The sequence below is a fragment of the Seriola dumerili genome, unplaced genomic scaffold (assembly GCF_002260705.1).
Source record: "Seriola dumerili isolate Sdu_G_001 unplaced genomic scaffold, Sdu_1.0 BDQW01000036.1, whole genome shotgun sequence".
Lineage (NCBI taxonomy): Eukaryota > Metazoa > Chordata > Actinopteri > Carangiformes > Carangidae > Seriola > Seriola dumerili.
This window is the reverse complement of record NW_019174291.1, coordinates 4,268,071-4,285,817: the sequence shown is the minus strand read 5'-3', so window position 1 is coordinate 4,285,817 and position 17,747 is coordinate 4,268,071. Positions and strand designations below refer to the sequence as shown.

At 43.6% G+C, this 17,747-nt stretch overlaps 3 protein-coding genes across 6 annotated transcripts; 2 read left to right on the top strand and 1 right to left on the bottom strand.

Annotated features, from left to right (window-relative positions):
- The first annotated feature begins 960 nt into the window (after window positions 1-960).
- On the top strand, window positions 961-5,209 carry polr2d (RNA polymerase II subunit D). The gene is made up of 4 exons (XM_022738484.1): window positions 961-1,228; window positions 2,271-2,451; window positions 2,566-2,661; window positions 4,858-5,209. The coding sequence occupies exons 1-4, from the start codon at window positions 1,150-1,152 to the stop codon at window positions 4,934-4,936; spliced, it is 435 nt and encodes a 144-aa protein (XP_022594205.1). The 5' UTR covers window positions 961-1,149; the 3' UTR covers window positions 4,937-5,209.
- A 97-nt stretch (window positions 5,210-5,306) lies between these two features.
- Window positions 5,307-13,524, bottom strand: LOC111216852 (dual specificity protein phosphatase 14-like). Of its 4 annotated transcripts, none has more exons than XM_022738481.1 (3): window positions 13,506-13,524; window positions 6,854-7,170; window positions 5,307-6,720 (listed from the first exon to the last, which is right to left on the bottom strand). In XM_022738481.1, the coding sequence occupies exons 2-3, from the start codon at window positions 7,162-7,164 to the stop codon at window positions 6,498-6,500; spliced, it is 534 nt and encodes a 177-aa protein (XP_022594202.1). In that variant the 5' UTR covers window positions 7,165-7,170; window positions 13,506-13,524; the 3' UTR covers window positions 5,307-6,497. The 4 variants fall into 4 exon arrangements, with proteins under 4 accessions (XP_022594202.1, XP_022594200.1, XP_022594201.1 ...); XM_022738479.1 differs by lacking the exon at window positions 13,506-13,524 and adding an exon at window positions 12,474-12,542; XM_022738480.1 differs by lacking the exon at window positions 13,506-13,524 and adding an exon at window positions 12,416-12,489.
- On the top strand, window positions 12,619-17,056 carry LOC111216842. Its single transcript, XM_022738466.1, has 5 exons — window positions 12,619-12,870; window positions 14,085-14,720; window positions 15,651-15,727; window positions 16,064-16,315; window positions 16,489-17,056. Exons 2-5 carry the CDS (start codon window positions 14,090-14,092, stop codon window positions 16,744-16,746), a joined length of 1,218 nt encoding a protein of 405 aa, XP_022594187.1. The 5' UTR covers window positions 12,619-12,870; window positions 14,085-14,089; the 3' UTR covers window positions 16,747-17,056.
- Window positions 17,057-17,747: the final 691 nt, after the last annotated feature.

Here is a 17,747-nt window from a genome sequence, read left to right as displayed (position 1 = left end):
GTCAAAAGATCCTGAGACGGGACACACAGGAGCTGCAGTTTTCATCCCACAGTGCAAGGTAGCAATAAAGGAAAGAACCACAGATCATTTATCAGTATATGCAGTTGAACCTGCAGTCGCCATTCTGATAGCATTGAAATGGTTAGAGGAAAACAATTAATCAAATACATTAATTGCATCTGGTAGTTGGGCAGCACTCATAAGCATTAAATTTGTGAAATCATGCAGACAAGATATTTTATTTAAAAGTCACCATTTAATAAGGGTTTGACGGTTTGCTTTGTTTGGGTTCCTGCCCATGTAGGAGTAGAAGGAAATGAGGATGCTGACATACTGGCCAAACAATCACTTTAATTGCAAACAGTAAAAATTAAAATCCCTAACCCTAACCCTAAAGCAGAAAGTAAAATAATCATAAAGAGTCAAATGCAAAAAATATGGCAAGAATATTGGGACATAAATGACACAGGAAGACATTTTTGTATTTCAATTAAATTCATGTGGGTTCCAGCACATTTAGGTCTGAGGGGAAATGAGGAGGTGGACAGGCTAACGAAACAAGCATTACATAGAGACACCATAGATTTGCAAGGCAAGTGAAGTGGAATATAGAAACAAGGGGAAGATCTCTATACAGATTAAACAGTAAAGTCAAATCAACAATAAGAAATATTGGTAGGTCAAGAAGAGAGGAGTTCATATGCAACAGAATAAGGCTAGGTCATTCCAACTTAAACAGTATTATAGGAAAACACCCAACAGGCTTGTGTGAATATTGTCAGGCAGAGGAAACATACATGCAATTACACAGTATGATAACGTATGAGCTAGAGAGACAAGCTATGAGGGAAGAGCTCAGGAACTCTCCGGAGCAGAAGGTGGCGGTAATGCACCTATTACGCTGGTTGCTAACCGCCGTAAAAAACTAAAAAGAGGAAGAAGAAATAAGTGGTTCCTGTTTAACTCGGATATGAATCTGTGTGTTACGAGGCTGAAAGGCGCCGAGCTGAAACCTGTGTCCGTTATTCTGACCGGTAAATATCCACCGACTCGACAGTCCTTCCTCAGGCTCCGGGACTCACCGGGAGTCTGTTGAAGCTCCGACCATTTCGAGTCTGCACTGAGTCCGGCACCGCTGCAGTGTCGGTCATGGCGGCGGGAGGCGGCGCGGCTCCTCCGCACGTCGGTGATGTTGAAGAGGACGCTTCACAGCTGCTGTTTCCCAAAGGTCTGTAGCCTCCACAGTCCGGTCTGAAACCCGGTTCTGATTGTAGTTTAGTAATAACCCGCTTCACATTTATCAAACCTTTGTTTTATCGATTAAAGTTAGAAAAGACGGTGTCACAGCTTGTTCACATCCACACCACACTGGACCAGGTCTAGGTGAAAACCAGTATACTGAGAGTGGACAGAGGTGGACTAGGTGACCCCAGAGAAGATGGAGACAACGGCAACAACGGAGAGATTTCTTTGGTCTTTTCACATGTAGACCACATTGGACCAAGTCTAGCGCAATAAAGGTCTAGACTTGGCAGATTTGACCAGTCTAGTTTAGTTTAGTGGTCTTTATCTAGACCTGGTCCAGTGTGGTCTATATGGTGAAAGCACAGTTGCCCTTAAATAAATAAATAGAGTTTTCATAACTTGAAGGTGGTTTTTATGTTTCCCTCCAGTTCTGAATCAGACTTCAGTAAAGAGAGGGAGTCCAGACCTGGACAATTTGGGCTTGACACCATCACACCCACAGGCTCAAGGACAATAATGAGACACGTGATCTGTGTATTCTATAAACAATACATGAGCCAGCAGTTACTTTAATGATTGATTCATTATTATTTTTAATCAGTGTCAGAATAAAAGGTTCTAGGTCCAGGTTTTCTCCTCTGACAGTACACTGGAGGTTTTCTGATTGTGGTCTGCTGGTCTCTTCAGGACCTCAGCTAGGACTCTGGGATACTGTGACACCATATTAATTGTTTCTGATGGTTTATAGACCCAGTGATTGATTGCTTAATGGATAAAATGATCAACAGATCAGTCAATGATGAAGATGATCAGTGTAATCAGTTACAGTGTGAACAGTTCAATCAAACATGTGATCACTAAATGAACTAGTAAATATTTTGGGCTGGAGGCTAAACAGCTTTTCAGTGTAAGCTGGAACCAGGACCTGCTTGCTGAGACTCTGGTGGCTGCACCAGTCCCTCCTGGTCTCTGTTGCGGAGGTGGTTCAGGTGTAATTCTCCTCTTATATGTTGTTGTGCTCACAGAGTTTGAGAGCGCTGAGACTCTGCTGAACTCTGAGGTCCACATGCTGCTGGAACACAGGAAGCAGCAGAACGAGAGCGCCGAAGATGAGCAAGAGCTGTCCGAGGTCTTCATGAAGACTCTGAACTACACGGCCCGGTTCAGCCGCTTCAAGAACAGAGAGACCATCACCGCTGTCCGCAGGTACAGCTTCACCTCCTACCTGTCCTTACACAAAGTCATGACACTGTAAGAGACAAAGACAAGGATCTGGATCTGACTCTGTCCCCCTCCTCTCTCCTCTCTCTGTGTCCTCAGTCTCCTCCTGCAAAAGAAGCTTCATAAATTCGAGTTGGCCAGTTTGGCAAATCTGTGTCCCGAGGCTGCTGAAGAGGCCAAAGCCCTGATCCCCAGGTCAGTCTGATCCACATCACACCCAGACCGAGACCTCATCACATAGACAGAGACCAGATTACACCACTGCTATTGCTATTCACAGAGACTCACATTTTATCTTACCACTAAGAGTACTCCTAAGTCACTCTAAAAGTTTTCTCCTAAATCTTCTTCAAAAAGCTCTTAGTAAGGAAAAGTCAAAACTCCTAAACTAAGAGTGTGACTCCATTGCTATGGCTGATGTAATTCTCATGGATGAGCTCGCTTGCAGGAACCACAGTGATTGGTTGATGAAAGACTGGTGTGTGCCAGTGAGAACGCATGCTCAACATCCACAGTAATTATATAAAAACACTGAGAAATAAACAAATACAAATTAAATAACGGATTAGATGCAGTTTTACAAAAGTAGTGCACTCTCTAAAATGCATCTGTATGATAAGGTTTGTGTTGACCTGGGAGAATTTAACTTTACTATAAAAACTAACATTCAATTCACTCAATGGAAAAATAAAAAAAAACCTTGCCTGTCATAGTTGACCTTGGTCCCGGCTGTGGGTTGAGGTGTGAGAAGATTTCCACTGTCCCACCAGGTGACATCCAGCTGGAATATGATCCTTTCAAACAGCTGATCAGGTCACTCTCCACTCAGATCCATGACTCGTGTGTAGATCCTGGACACTGTACAACAATGTCTACAACTGTACAGGCAGCATCAATACAACCTGTGTGTTGATGGTGAGATTTTGTTTTCCCTGTCTACAAACACGTCATTGTCTGATGGTGCAATGGTTTTTACATGCATTCCATTTATTTTTCCAACTATATCCATCTTTATTTCTCTGTAGCTGTTGAACATCTAAAGGAAATGGTATGAACTGTCTGATGCTGAGTCTACAGACACATTTATTGTTTGGTGAATAGATCGGCTTACAGAAGGCTGAGAGGTCTCCACCTGTCAGCTTTGTAAAGTTGCCATGTAGCAGCACAAACCGTACAGTGTGTGAGAGAGAGAGAGAGAGAGAGCTGCAACAATGAGTCGATCAACAGAAAGATAATCAGCAGCTGATGATTGATCAATGTTCAGCCTCTTCAGTGTGAGGGTCTGAGGGCAGATGCACTAAACACCTGAAGTTAAGATTTTACTTTAGGCTACTTTACTCTGAGTTAAGGTTAAAAAAAATTAAATAAAAACAGTTGCACAAAACACCCTTAAATCTTCTCCTTAAGGTTTCCTTAAAATGTTCACTTAAGTATTCAAGGTTTTCTCCTTATCTCAGTCTTATACCTAAGAAATCACTTTAAGTCAGTGAAACTGTTGCACAAAAGAAAAAGTAAGGAAAAATCTAAAGGCAACTCTTTCTTAACCAGAACATGACCAAGTTTAATTAATGAGATAAATGAAGAAAATGAAAACAGGAGGATGAACTGATTCTGCATCACACATTTGACCTGCAGTCAGTTTATGACCGTCTAGAGTAGGTTCACTACTTTCCAGCTCCTTAATGTTTGCTCTACAATTTCATGCGACAGATCTTTCTGGTCAGGTGTAGTCGAGGTGTTTCATGTCCACTGATCAACAGTGCAGTGTCATCCACAGAGTTTAAACACTCTGACCTGCTGAACAATGTGGTGAAGTTCCCAACAAGAGGATGAGATGGTGGTGCACTTCTTAAGTGTTGTCGGCTTCCCAAAAGTGATAACAGGTATTATAAGCTAATGGCAGCTAACAAACAGTCTTGATGGAAACATTAGAATTTTACCTCTGTACAGTCTATTCTGCTGAATATTACTGACCTTTTTTCCTTAACTAAGGAAAACTTTTAAGAGACTCTGTGCAGTAACTGCCTCAGATGAAGAGAAAGCAAACTCTAAGTGTCATACTTAAATAGAAAACTTAGGGTGTTTTGTGCAACCAGCCTGGTTCTTGTCTGGATGTGAGTTAAAACAAGAAGACATCTGAACCTGAGAAACTCCAATGGACATTTTCCAGATAAAATGATGAATCAAAAAACTAGTCATCAGATCAATCAATAATGATGATGACCATCAGCTGCAGTGTATGAGGAACATTTCTGATGGTCAAACCAGCACGTGACTAGAGTCTGGATTCATTTATTGATGAACGCCGCTCTATGTCTGTTAACACACACCTGTGTCATTTCAGCCACCTGATACTAATGTGTTTGTATGTGTTTGTGTGGTTGTATCCAGTCTGGAGGGTCGGTTTGAAGACGAGGAGCTACAACAGATCCTGGACGACATCCAGACCAAGAGAAGTTTCCAGTACTGAGTCCAAATCCAGGACCAGGCCTGCTTTCTGGTCTCTGCACTTCCTGGTTCTCCTGGTGGACTTGAGTCTCGGTCCTGCTCTGACCAGCATCAGGCCCCTGTCCTTTCTACAGAATTTTACTTTACATCCAGGATGACTGAACTGAGCTGATGTGTAGTTATAGGATCTGATGTGATTTGGACGGATCAGTTTTTTTTGGTCTCTGTGTTCACTGTGCAGCTCATCATTCCCTCTACTGTCACAATAAACTTTGATTTGTCTTTTTTTACACAACACATTCTCTCGTTTCTGTCGGTGTTAATATTGAACTCGCTAGGTTCAGAGCTGAGGTCTGGAGAAACGGAGGCACTCAACACCTTCACACACAGCAGCAGATTCATGTCGTGTTCAGTTTGACGGTTGAAACTCAGTAGTAGTTTGAACAGTGGACCTGTCATCTGCAGCAAAACCTGGAAAAAAGAACATCAATCTAAACACAGTGAATTACAAAACTTAAAGGGGTTTTTCATCATTTTTCACCAGTTTCTTTACAGAAAAGATAAATGTGTACCATAGCCTGTCATACATTGATGCAGAATACAAGAATGTTTCCTAATAAACTGTTAAGTAGCAGTATAAATGATCTGGCAGGTCTGCTTTTACCAGTGTACAGAATCTGCCACTTTTTGAAGGTAGATAGATAGATACTTTATTTATTCCCTACGGGAAATTCATGCAAGAATTCTGCAGCTGTCAGAACCTTCAGAGAACAGAGGTCACTACTGATGCAAACTGAAACTTAAAACAAACAAGTAACATCTGGCTGAAATTTTCAAAATAAAAGCTTCACTAATGTAAATGGTTCTAAGTATTTGGACTGACAAGCATTAAGTTGGAAACTGAAAATTTCTGCAGGGGTATCTTATGGACTCATGGACTTCGTAGTTAACACATTAAAGGTGGCAAACAGTTACATTTTTTTGTTTTCTTTCCGTTTCATAAACATTTTTTATCATTTTCATTTGTCTGTCTCATTTTCATGAAAATGTTATCTCAGTAACACGTGGAGGGAATTTCTTGAAATTTCACACAACATTCACTTGGATTCAAAGATAAACTGATTAGATTTTGGTGGTCAAAGGTCACTGTGGCCTCACAAAACACTTTTTGGCCCTACCTCACAAATTCATACAATAATGACACAAAGGTGTAACAGGCTAAATGAAGTGGTGACATTTTATATCCAAGAGGTCAAATGTCAACTTCACTGTGACATCATAATGTTCTGTCATTATTCAACACTAACTCAGAAGGAGAGACTGACCATATTTCCTGATACTTGACTGGTTAAGGAAACAACCAGAGGAAGTGATTCTAGTTCCCTTTATTTCCTTGAAAACTTGGTTTCATAGTTATTTACTATTTTTGTCTGTGACACTGAACATTCAAACTAAACAAGTAACATTCAAAGTCAAAGATCATCCTTCATTAAAAAATAACTGAAGACAACTGTGTCTCCAGGAGAATCTGGACCAGAGCTGCTTTAATGTCTGAGCATGAGCTCAGTGACAGACTCAGTCTGTCACACATTGACAAAGTATGCTGCAGTGGTGCTGGAGTCCTCAGGGTCCTGCAGAGCCTCAGGCAGGACTCCACCGGACGTCTTCACCATCCTCACTGTGTTCCTGCTGAACAGAGTCCTCTCATAGTCCATCAGCTGTCTCCAGAAACCAGCATTAGGTCTGATGAAGGGTCGCTGTTCCAAAACTTGCTCATGAGCCTGACGGAGGCTGAGACCTTCAAACCTGCACACAGAGACCAGAACCCCCACAGAGTCCTGAATTACAAAGAGATACAAATGATCACAGAGAGAGGAGGTCTCAAAGTGGCACACTGGACCCACACAGTGAATCTTTATGGTGGGGTCTGATGGTTTACCTCATCAGGTAGGCCATGATCAGAGCAGGGGATCGGCTCCTGCCAGCGGTGCAGTGGACCAGAGTCCTCCCTGTCTGGTTCTGGTTGATCTGTTCAGCCACAAGGTCAAAGTACTGTCTGAGGGGGGCGTGAGGTTGATCCTGGACCGGGACATGGAGGACCTGCAGACCATCCAGCGAAGGGTAGGACACATCCTCCAGTCCACTGGCGTTAATAATGAGGGTGATGTTTCTGCTGGCCAACACACTGAGGTTCAGAGCCGAGTCCAGACCACTGAGGAAAAGACCAGGAGAGACCTGAGAGACCGACATGACCTGCTGCAGGAGAGAGGGACAACACCTGTCAGACAATACTGAGGGCTCATCCAGGTAAAAATCAGCTGATAGAAGAACGATTAAAAATAAATACAGATGTGAAAGATTCACATCGGGAGCATCTTTCAAACACAGAGATAAGTTAAATAAATGTATTACAACAGTGAGACAATGAAAATTGAATATGATAAGAAAAGAAAATAGAAAGGGACAAAAACAATAGACCCGACATAGTTTGAGAGCAGTAACAAGACACTTCAGAGAAAGAGTTTTTATTTAGATTTGAAAAAGTTATGTTGTAGACTTTTAAAATATTTTTTTGTGATAACAGGTTGAAAATGAAATGATTGACCAGTGTCTAGATTGTGGATTACCTGGACAAGAGGACCACAGTATGTCAGACTGGGTAACAGGGGGACTGTTCTGGCTCCGTTCCTGTTCACCCTGTATACGGCGGACTTTAAATACAACTCTGAGTCCTGCCACATCCAGAAATACTCAGATGACACAGCTATTGTGGCGCGTATCAGGAACGGGCAGGAGGAGGAATACAGGGATCTGACGATGGCCTTCAGTGAATGGGGCGACAAGAACTGCCTCCTTCTGAACACCTCAAGACCAAGGAGAGTGCTTCATAGTGTTCTGAGTGACAAGGATAGTGACAGTCATCCTTCGGCCTCACAGATACATAGTTACATTAATAACTTGTGATCTGTTTCGACCTCACTCTGACCGTCACTATGGTCTAAATAGAATGACTCATACCAAAAAGGTTGTGAGGAACAGAAGAACTTAATTCTCTGAACCTCGCTGGGCAACTGACATCAGAACAGTAGTGCTAACTGGTGCTGGACAGGTCACATCAACCCTGTAAAATTTCGCAAATGTGCAAAGCGTAGCCCACGATGTGGCAGCACAGATGTCCCCCAAAGGAACTACCTTCAGTGCAGCCCACAAAGTAGCTACGCTTCTTTGTGTCTTCTGGACACAGTGTAAGCAACTCCTCCTGCTCCCCCTGTGAGGAGGAAGAGGGTTGAAACTGACCCACTTCCAGAACCTGGTTCATGGGCAGGATTAGGCCAAAGTGATACCCCTGAGCCATCCGCCCTTCACCGTAAACAATCACTACTAACAGAGAGTCCACACAGCTCTCCTACCCGTCTCGCAGAGCAGAGAGCTAAAAGAAAAGCTGTCTTGAGAGATAGAGCTTTCAATTCCGCATCGTCAATATGCTCATATGGGGCCCTTGTGAGAGTCCCAGCTTGGTGCTCGCAGGCTACGGCCTGGGCACAAGTGCTTAGCGCCATTCAAAAGCACCATCGATCCTCACATGAAATGCTGAAATGGCGTGAGCATGTACTGGCTGCCTTTCCTTGGTCCAACAGAGACTGCAAAAAGCGAAGGACAAGTGGCACAGGACAAACTACAGGGTCAACATCCAGGCCAAAACACCAGTCTGAAAAGATTCTCCACCTCAGTAATTAGCCCGTGTGGATGGGGCCCTGGCATTGTTCAATGTCTCACCGACATCCCCGTCTAGCTGTTGAGAGGCAGACTTCCCAGAGGCCATACCCAAAGCCAGAGGTCAGTTGGGTTCGGATGCCAAATTTGCCTGTCTACCTGTGACAGAAAATCCGCTTGGGATGGCAGTTGCCACAGTTGACCCTGTAATAGCTGAATCAGGTCCAGAAACCAAGGCTGCCCTGTCCAGCATGGAGCAACCAGCAGAACCGTATAACAACCCTCCCTGACCCTCTGGAGAATTTGAGGAATGAGAGGGAGAGGGGAAAAATCATACAACAAGCTTTGTCACTCTTGTGGCTGAGCATCTATGACCAAACTCCCCCTTGATCCCTGAGGGAGTACCATTCCAGGCAATGAGTCATCTCTAGGGATGCAAAAAGCACGACCGGGGCCACCCCGTATCGAGCCCAAATTTGTGCCACCACCTCTGGATTTAACCACCACTCTCCTGGGAGAGGCCCGATCCTGGACAAAATGTCGGCCACCTTCTTTGTGACAATATGTGTATTCGGGGATATGGATTGCCCTTAGAGAGGCCAGGCAAGGCCACGCCCATGTCACTAGCATCTTTGCTACTTGAAGACAGTGCAGTGACTTTGTTTCACCTTGACGATTTATATGGTACACTGCAGAGGTGTTGTGTGTCTTTACCAGTACATGCTTGTGTTGCAGAAATGGCAAAACACCCTTGAGGGCCAGATGAACAGCCCAATTCGAGTACATTTATGTGTGACCAAGGGGGTTCCCACATGCCCCTCACTGTCCTGCTTTCCCACACGGCTCCCCAGCCTGTCTGTTGTGTTGTGATCACTTGTCTTCTGTGAGGAAGGCTCCCCAATGGGGTTCCACTGAAAGGGAGATCCATGTCTCTCCAGGGGAATAGGGCTTGCATGCAGTACTGCGTCACACATAGCCTCATTCTCCTGTCTTTCTTTGGCATGAAAGCCCTGCTCCTGAACACCAGAAGGGCCCCCATTCACATGTCTTGACCAAGCAGGCTGCTGCGGCCTTTGAGGTACTCCTGACCCGTTTGAAGACCGGCGTTGGCTTGCGGCAAGCCCAGTAGACAGTTTCCCTTACTGCAATAGAACACTCAGCCCTATCCAACACATCTTGTGAACCCATATGAAAAACCTGACCAGGTGTTACTGGCGAACTCATCAGTTCAGTTCATATGGCATCCGGCAAAGAAGTCTGTGCCAGCCATATTTGTCTACAATCACCAATGACATTGCCTCTCCCACGTCACGTGTCAATTTTGGGTGGGCTGACAAAGCCCCTTCCTGGGGAAGAAAGGATTAATTGAAACACGGGCTGGCCTGAGAGATGTCCATGATGCTATTGCCTGTTCTACCGGGGGCATATCTCCCAATCCAGTTTCCACCGGGTAACAGGCATTAGCCAACTGCCTACAGCCTGCATTAAATTGACACTTTTGAAATGGTTTCTTGGAGGATGATAATAATAATAAACCATAATGGCCCTGAGGCCACAACACAAGTCCACTGACTGCGAACAGCAGTAAAGGGAGATGGGCCACACTAGTACGCGAACGTACCTAACAGGCCCACACTAACCCCACCAAATGCAAACAGTGATATAGGGCAATACTCACCAATTTGTAATAAAGCAAATCAAAGTGTTCCTTTTAGCTAACCTGACAGCAACAGCAATTAACACAAATAATATGCAGCCATAGCTAGCATGTGTTGAAGAAAATTAATTCAAGTCCTTTGTTCCAAGTTTGCCGTAGTGGTGTGAGTTTATTGGTATTCCAGAATACGGTGACCCTACTGACACAGAGCGGGACTGAGGCAATAGACTGACCCAGAGTAAAGGGCAGGAGGACAGTAATATAGTTGAGGAAGAGGGGGATGGTCAACTGTATTTACATACAGTAAATACAGTTGACCATGTATTTACTGTATTTACATACAGTTGACCTGGGGTTGCAGACATGTGGTCAGACAGGATAAGAGGACCAAAAGGTGTAGAAACAAAAGGTAATTTTCTCTAGAGGCCTTACAGTGTAACACCTAGGGTCAGGTTACCAGGTGGCCAGGACGGGACCCCCAGACTGTTAGTAAGGTAAGGGTATTGTAAGGTAGTGAGGAATTTAGCAAGATAAAGGAAGAGGGCACTGCATGCAGACAGAGTCCCATCTACCCAAATGTATATTTTTTTCCTCACATGCTAGCAAACTAGAATCAGGCTAACAAGATAATAAATGCAATAATATCTTAACACTACTGTGCAATATATGCAAGGAAACTCCCACAATTCACAGGGAGACAAGGCACCTGCACCCTATGGGTGATGAATTTAATGGTAGATAGCAACGCAACTCAATATCTTACCCAGAACTGCATTGAGTGTGACACTCACGACCCATTGACCCAAATGACCCATTTCACTTGCTCTTACACCACACTTCCAATTTCTCATGCTGGGGCAACTATTTCTATGGTCATCAGACTGCAATTATACTTAGACTGTAGCAAATAGCCCCTGTATAGACATTTACAGTCAGGCAAACTTATGGCTATCTATAGTACGACCCCATTCAAGGTGGGACGCCAGGACCAAACCTTGACTTTTCATTGAGAAAGTTATGAGCAGTTTGGGATTTAGTGCCGCTGTGTTCCTCGACCTCGATCTTTCCATGTCTACTTTCCAAAGTTTGTGCGTACCAGTAAGTGAAAGTTGCTTATTTATGAGTATTTGGATGAGTATTCATGTGTATTCTTTTCAGCTGAATTACTGTTATCAACTCTGTCACTAGTATATAACTTTGAAATCCACAAACTAACTGACATAGTATTGCTAACCTGGCTCAGCTAAGTGTTTTTGTTAGCAATTGTGAAAGCTTAAGTCACACATATTGCAGGCATGGCTGAAATGTTAATATGTTGCTGCAGCTAGATAAATCATTTGTGTTCTTTATACACCTATTAAAATCTTTGCATTTTTTGAGTGGTATCAGAAGACCACTGTAATGATACAATTATACTCTAAAAGTCTAATTTTAAATTAAACTTTTTGGTCTACTATTAGCGACATCAAATTTAAATATTCATTGTTGTTATATTAGCTAAAGGATGTGTGAGTGAGTGTGTGTGTGTGTCTGTGTGTGTGTCACTTAATCCTATTTTGCAGTAGCACTGAGAACAGATAACAGAACTAGTAAGAATTGTCATATCATATTGCAATTGGTAGACATACTTGTGTAGATTAATTAAACCCACACAACTGTTTAGGAAGAAGAGGGAGTAGTATGAGGAAGAAGAGGGAGAGAAGGAAGAAGAGGGAGGGAGGGACAACACTGATTTGTGATATATTTGTTTTTATTTATGTATTTGTTACTATTTATTTCAGCTTGTTTAAAAAAAATATTAATAACAAAGTATTTTTTCAGTGTCAACTGACTTGACCAAATTAAACATATTCACAAAATGAGCCATGCTGTGTCTTGTGTCATGCTCTGTCTGTGTACGTTTCTTTTTACAAAGTTAGTATTTTCCTGGACCCTGTAGTGTGTGGGAATGGCCTAGAGGAGTGAATGTCTCTCACTGATTCACTCATTTATTCCATCCTGTCCACATACCGAGGTTGTGATCTTTGGCCACCGGGGGAGTGATCCCTCTGGTTGCCAGGAACAGTTATTTATATGTTCATTTGTTAATGGTTAGGTTATGGTAAAGGATGCTTAGAAGTCCCCACCCACCCAAAAATCCCCTTTCTCACTCCAAGGGTTTCTGAAAAGTTGACTGCCCCGCTCTTACCTAAACCTGGTGTCTGATGCCAGAAAGGCAACGAGGACGGGCCCGAGTTTAGCTTCGCTTTTATGTGCGGGAAGTTCCGCTTCCGGGTCATGGGCATGACTTTGTTTACATATGGTCTCGAAAGTATAGGGAACGATGGTCATTATTCTATTTAGACCGCAGTGAAGGTCAGAGTGAGGGCGAAACAGGTCTACAGTATGTTTAAACGGATGAATCGATTCTGTTGCCAGAAAATCAATGAATAAGAATAGCTGCAGGGCGCAACCTGTTTGGGGCATGTGCGGACACAGTCGGGTCTACGGAGAGTGTCACGGGATAATTAGTCACAGTCATTTTAAATAGAGTCAGTTTCACTTCTTTTTCCACTCCGGCTGACTGGCTGTACGTAGGTACACAGGTAAGACCCGCTCTTTCTGGCCTTAACTTCGATCTGATAATAGACTTAACAGACAGTCAGTGTCTCACTACAGCAGTTTACAGACAGTGAATCTCTGAACTTAAACACTGATCTTAACTTAGGAGAGGAGCGGCCCCGTTACGTCCCAGCGAGTTTCCGCCAAACTTCATTCAGAAATGTCACAGTTTAAGGCTTCCTTCATTTCTTGCGGCCACTCCTTGGTGATATTACAGTGTTGAGGACATGTTCTGTAAGAAGTGAGCTTTCAGAAGTATTCGGCCTTCATGCAACATCATAATAACTGTTAGACCGGCGGCAGACTCAGTCACTAACTCTGATTGTCCAGTATTCTGCTGGAAGAACGCGACACAGAACAACTATACAAACATAGATCTTATGTCATGTAATGTTGCTCCTTTCATGTGTTTTATGCCAAATACAAGAGTGTATCCGAACTGTTCGCCACATGTCCGAAGAACCAGGCTGACAGCTTTTCTTTTGCCAATAGTCAGACGGATGTATTTTTTGCCACTTTTTAAATGGAGTTTGGTTGTAGGCTTGTAGCTGTCAGAGCATTCAGTTTTGACGTCAGGCAGTGCAGCAAAGAGCAGTGGTCAGAACAGAGGTCTCCTCACCTGTTTACTCCTGACTGAATGGTCCAGAGGAGTTTCTCTATCAGGTTTAAATAACAATCAAACATCCGGCTTCAAGACTTCAAAATAAAAGCCTCACTAACGAAACTGCTACAGGCTTCAGCTGTTTTCAACAAGTATGAAACTAAAATTTTGGAAGTACATAAGGCAACGTCACACATGGTAATTGTTACATGTTCAGGTCCCCATCTTAAATAGGTTTAACTTTTTGATGAATACGTTTTAATTTTATGTACAAGTGACTTTAGTGAGCTCAGATCAGAATTAAAGTCTCCAACATAAAAATCAGTGTGTGCGAAGGAAAACATCTCAACTCTGACAGAAACAGGTGAGATGACGTCGACACACGTGGCATGTCTGAAACTCAGATGTGGACATGATCTGTCATATATGAACTAACATGAGGGAGTCTCAGTCTTTTTCTAAGTTTTGTCAATAACTTTTTAAATTGTACAATAAGTGCATTTTCTCTTTGATATTTAAATGTGAGCACAGTGTGTGTGTTCAGTTTCCAGTCCTCAGTCTGTCTGAGTCCATAAACCTGTTCCTGTTATGATGTAGACCACATGAAAATGCAGAATCAGAACAACCAGACCCCGACAGGAGCTGAGGTCACAGCGACCACTCGGACCCAGAAAACCATCCTGCCCCAGGTCAGATACCATCCAACCATCCAGACTCAGACTTCTGGAGACAGAGCACGACCCCAAACCCCTAAAACCACTGAAACCAGAACCAGTCGAACACAGAAGACTAGACCTGGAACTGTACACCCCTCTCAGACTCTGAGTCAGCAGGGGGACAACACCGCCCAGGTTGATCCATTTCCTGCAGTTAAACCATTTCCTGGTGGAGGACAACACCAAAAACAGAGAACTCAAACACCTGTTAAGAAGCAGAATCAGAAACTGGTTCAGAGTGTGGATACAGATCCAGATCCTACTCAAAAACCAGATCACTTCTCTAACAGAGCCCCTCCCAGACCAGAGGAGGTTCCTCTGGGTCTTACGGTCCAGTTGGACAGGTCTGTGATAGAGGAGGTGGAGGTTCTTACCCGTGGACAGAGTACCAACCAGGACTGGTTCTCTTGGAGGAAGAACCGGATCACAGCCTCTGTCGCTCATCGCATCGCTCACTGCCGCTTTGTTAACGGCAAAAACAAAACTCCACCCACCTCCTACCTGGCTGCTGTCACAGGTAGGCCACACCCCCCACATCTGAGCACAGACACTGGTGATTCTGGTCTACAATAGTTATTTTCATCACTGATTAATCAGGTGTGAGAAATGTTCCAGTTTAGTTCAGATCATTTTCTCTTCTAACCAGTGATCAACAACAGAGTTGATCATTGATCAATCATTAAATCAATCAAGCAAAAATGTCAAGAACTCTTCAGATCCAGGTTCTCTGTCTTGTGTGAGGATGTTTCAGTTTTTTACTTGCAGACGTGTAAAGTCAGACAGTAAAGAAAACACAGACTCCTTCAACTAAAGGAAATGATTCAACAAGAAATCTCAGAAATAAAAAGTTCAGATCACAGAACAGTAATCAAGTACAGAGTCAGACATAATCAAGAATTCATTAGTTACTAGTATAAATAATAATTCATCTTTTAATCAGGAAAATAATCATTAGTTAAAATAATTGTTAGTTTCAGCTTCACTTCACTACAACATGAAGAGAGACTGTAAATCCTGTGACAAAATCTGTTGTTTGTTATTCTCAACTGAAAAATTATCAAAATAGTTGACTGATTGATTGATCAACTAATCAGCTGATTGACTGTAACAGTTATAATAACATGGTTTCTGTATTTTCAAGGTGTCAGAAAATAATTTGAAGGTTTTGAGTGAAACTGTTGAACAACAGCAGCAGTGAACCAGGACCTGATACTAGACCCTGCTGGACTCCCTAACAAACTGGTGTCCGTAGACCAACAGGATGTTTTCTACTGACACAAGTTATCAAGTCATAAACAACTGATCACAAAAAAAAAAAAGATCAATAAAATGTATCACTGTAACTTCAGGCTGTAGTTATATGGGTCTGAGACAAAAACTGGTTCAGGGTCTTTGTTGGAGAGTCAGAGAAGATGAGTCATTTATGAAGCTGACTCTTATTCAACAGGTGAGGGTCGCAGAGTCCAGACCAGAGCCATGAGCTGGGGGGTCCAGATGGAGGCCAAGGTCGTCCACATCTACCAGGTACAGTTCAACACAATGATTCACCTGACCTGCTCCACCTGATCCTGTTCAACCTGCTCTGAGTTCTAACCCCAGAGGACCAGGTTCTGGTTCCAGGGCTAATACTGACCTCATCAGCTTCTGTATCAGAAGAGAAGGTTGGACAGGTGTCCTGGTCCTGATGAAAACCAGAGGACCTGGTCTCACTGAACCCTAACATCAGCTTCATCAGTCACAAGATTAAAGTCTTCTGAACATGAGTCATGTTGTGATGAGCTCAGAGTGGAAGAGGGAGAGTGATACAGAGGTACCACATGTTGTGGTGATGATGATGATGATGATGATGTCGTCCTGCAGAGACTGAAGAGTCAGGCGTTAGGTCGGTTGGTCATGGTTCAGGACTGCGGTCTGTTCATTGATGCTCGCCATTCCTGGTTGGCAGCAAGTCCTGACGGCATCGTGACGGACAGCCGGACCGGCCGATGGCTGCTCTGCCTCGAGGTGAAGTGTCCCTACAAACACAGACACAGACGAGTGGAGGATGCCTGCAGGGAGGACCCTGCTTTCTGTCTGGAGATACAGGACGGAAACGGACGGGAGCCCGGAGGGGTAAAAAAGACTCCTCCTTATCGTTGTACTCCCACCTGTCTGTCATCTCCTGGTCTCTAACGTCCTTTCCTTGTCTTCTCCTGTTCTCTAACGTCCTCTCCTTGTCTCTAATGTCCTCTTAAAGTCCTCTCCTGGTTTCTAACGTCCTGTCCTCATCCTCCTGTCCTCCCCAGTCTCCAGTCTACCGTCTGAAGACATCCCACAGTTACTTCACACAGATCCAGTGTCAGCTTGCGGTGACAGGCCTGCAACAGGCAGACCTCGTTGTCTACACCATGAAGGAGACAGCCATCGTCCCAGTGACATTTGACCCCGACCTGTGGGAGGAGACAGTGTCCAAGTTGGAGGTGTTTTACAAGGATGCTGTCCTGCCTCATCTCAGAAAGAAGACACAGCAGGAGATGGCAGCAGCCCGGATGCCAGAGCTGTAGAGAACAGCTGGAGCTGAGTCTCCTGCTGTTCTCTGCTGACCTCTTTCCAATCGCTTAACCTGCTGCCAGCTGCTCCAGTGGGTCCAGCTGGAACTGAAGTGTTGTCCAGAAACCTGGACCCTGTCCTCATCATGTAAACAGACGAAGGACCTGGTTCCAGCTGTGGTCAAACAACACAGTTCATCTCATGTATGTATGCGTAATGTAACTGTTTTGAACATTTGAGCTGTTCCTCTCGTGACCACTAGAGTCTGGCTCCAACAGTGAGTCAGTCTCCATAGACTCCCATGTTAAAATGTCCAACTTTACAGCAGAAATAAACATGTTTACAGCCTGGTACAACAAACAGTTTTGGTCTCTAGAGCTTATTTCCTCCTTCATGACAACTGTTCATATAACTCACCTTAAAGTTATGTAGAATTGAGGGTGTGGCCTCTTTGAGTGACAGGTGGGTGAGTGTATGCCCGCCACAAGCAGGCATTCGCCTCAGCTGCACACACGCCCCTCCACTTTTTTGGATTAGCTGAGAGTTAGGGGCGGAGTCAGACACCGCCAACATCGCGATAGTAGAAAAGCTAACTGCGCTTCAAAAACCTGTTGGTTATGTCACAGAGGCTACATCCATTATTATTTGCAGACTTGGTTAAAACCAGCCTTTTACAACACGTCTGAGTTAAGAGATAAATTCAGAGTTTGATGGATCTGAGTTTCAGGAGAAGAATAAAAATGTTTCCGTACGAGGTCTAAAGTCCTGAAGGTCCAAATCACAGTGAGTCTAAAGTCAAGTCCAAGTTTGAGTTTGAGTCCTTGATTATCTTCACAGGACGTTACAGCATCTGGTGTTTAACAGCTTTATTTTGATTCATACTTGATCTTTTAAAAAGGGAAAATTAAAGACTGATTTATTGTTTTTTAATAATTATTGTTAATCTTTAGTTGGTAAAGATGTTGAGTCAGAGTCGTTGGAGTCCGTCACCTGTGCAACATGAAGATAAATAAAA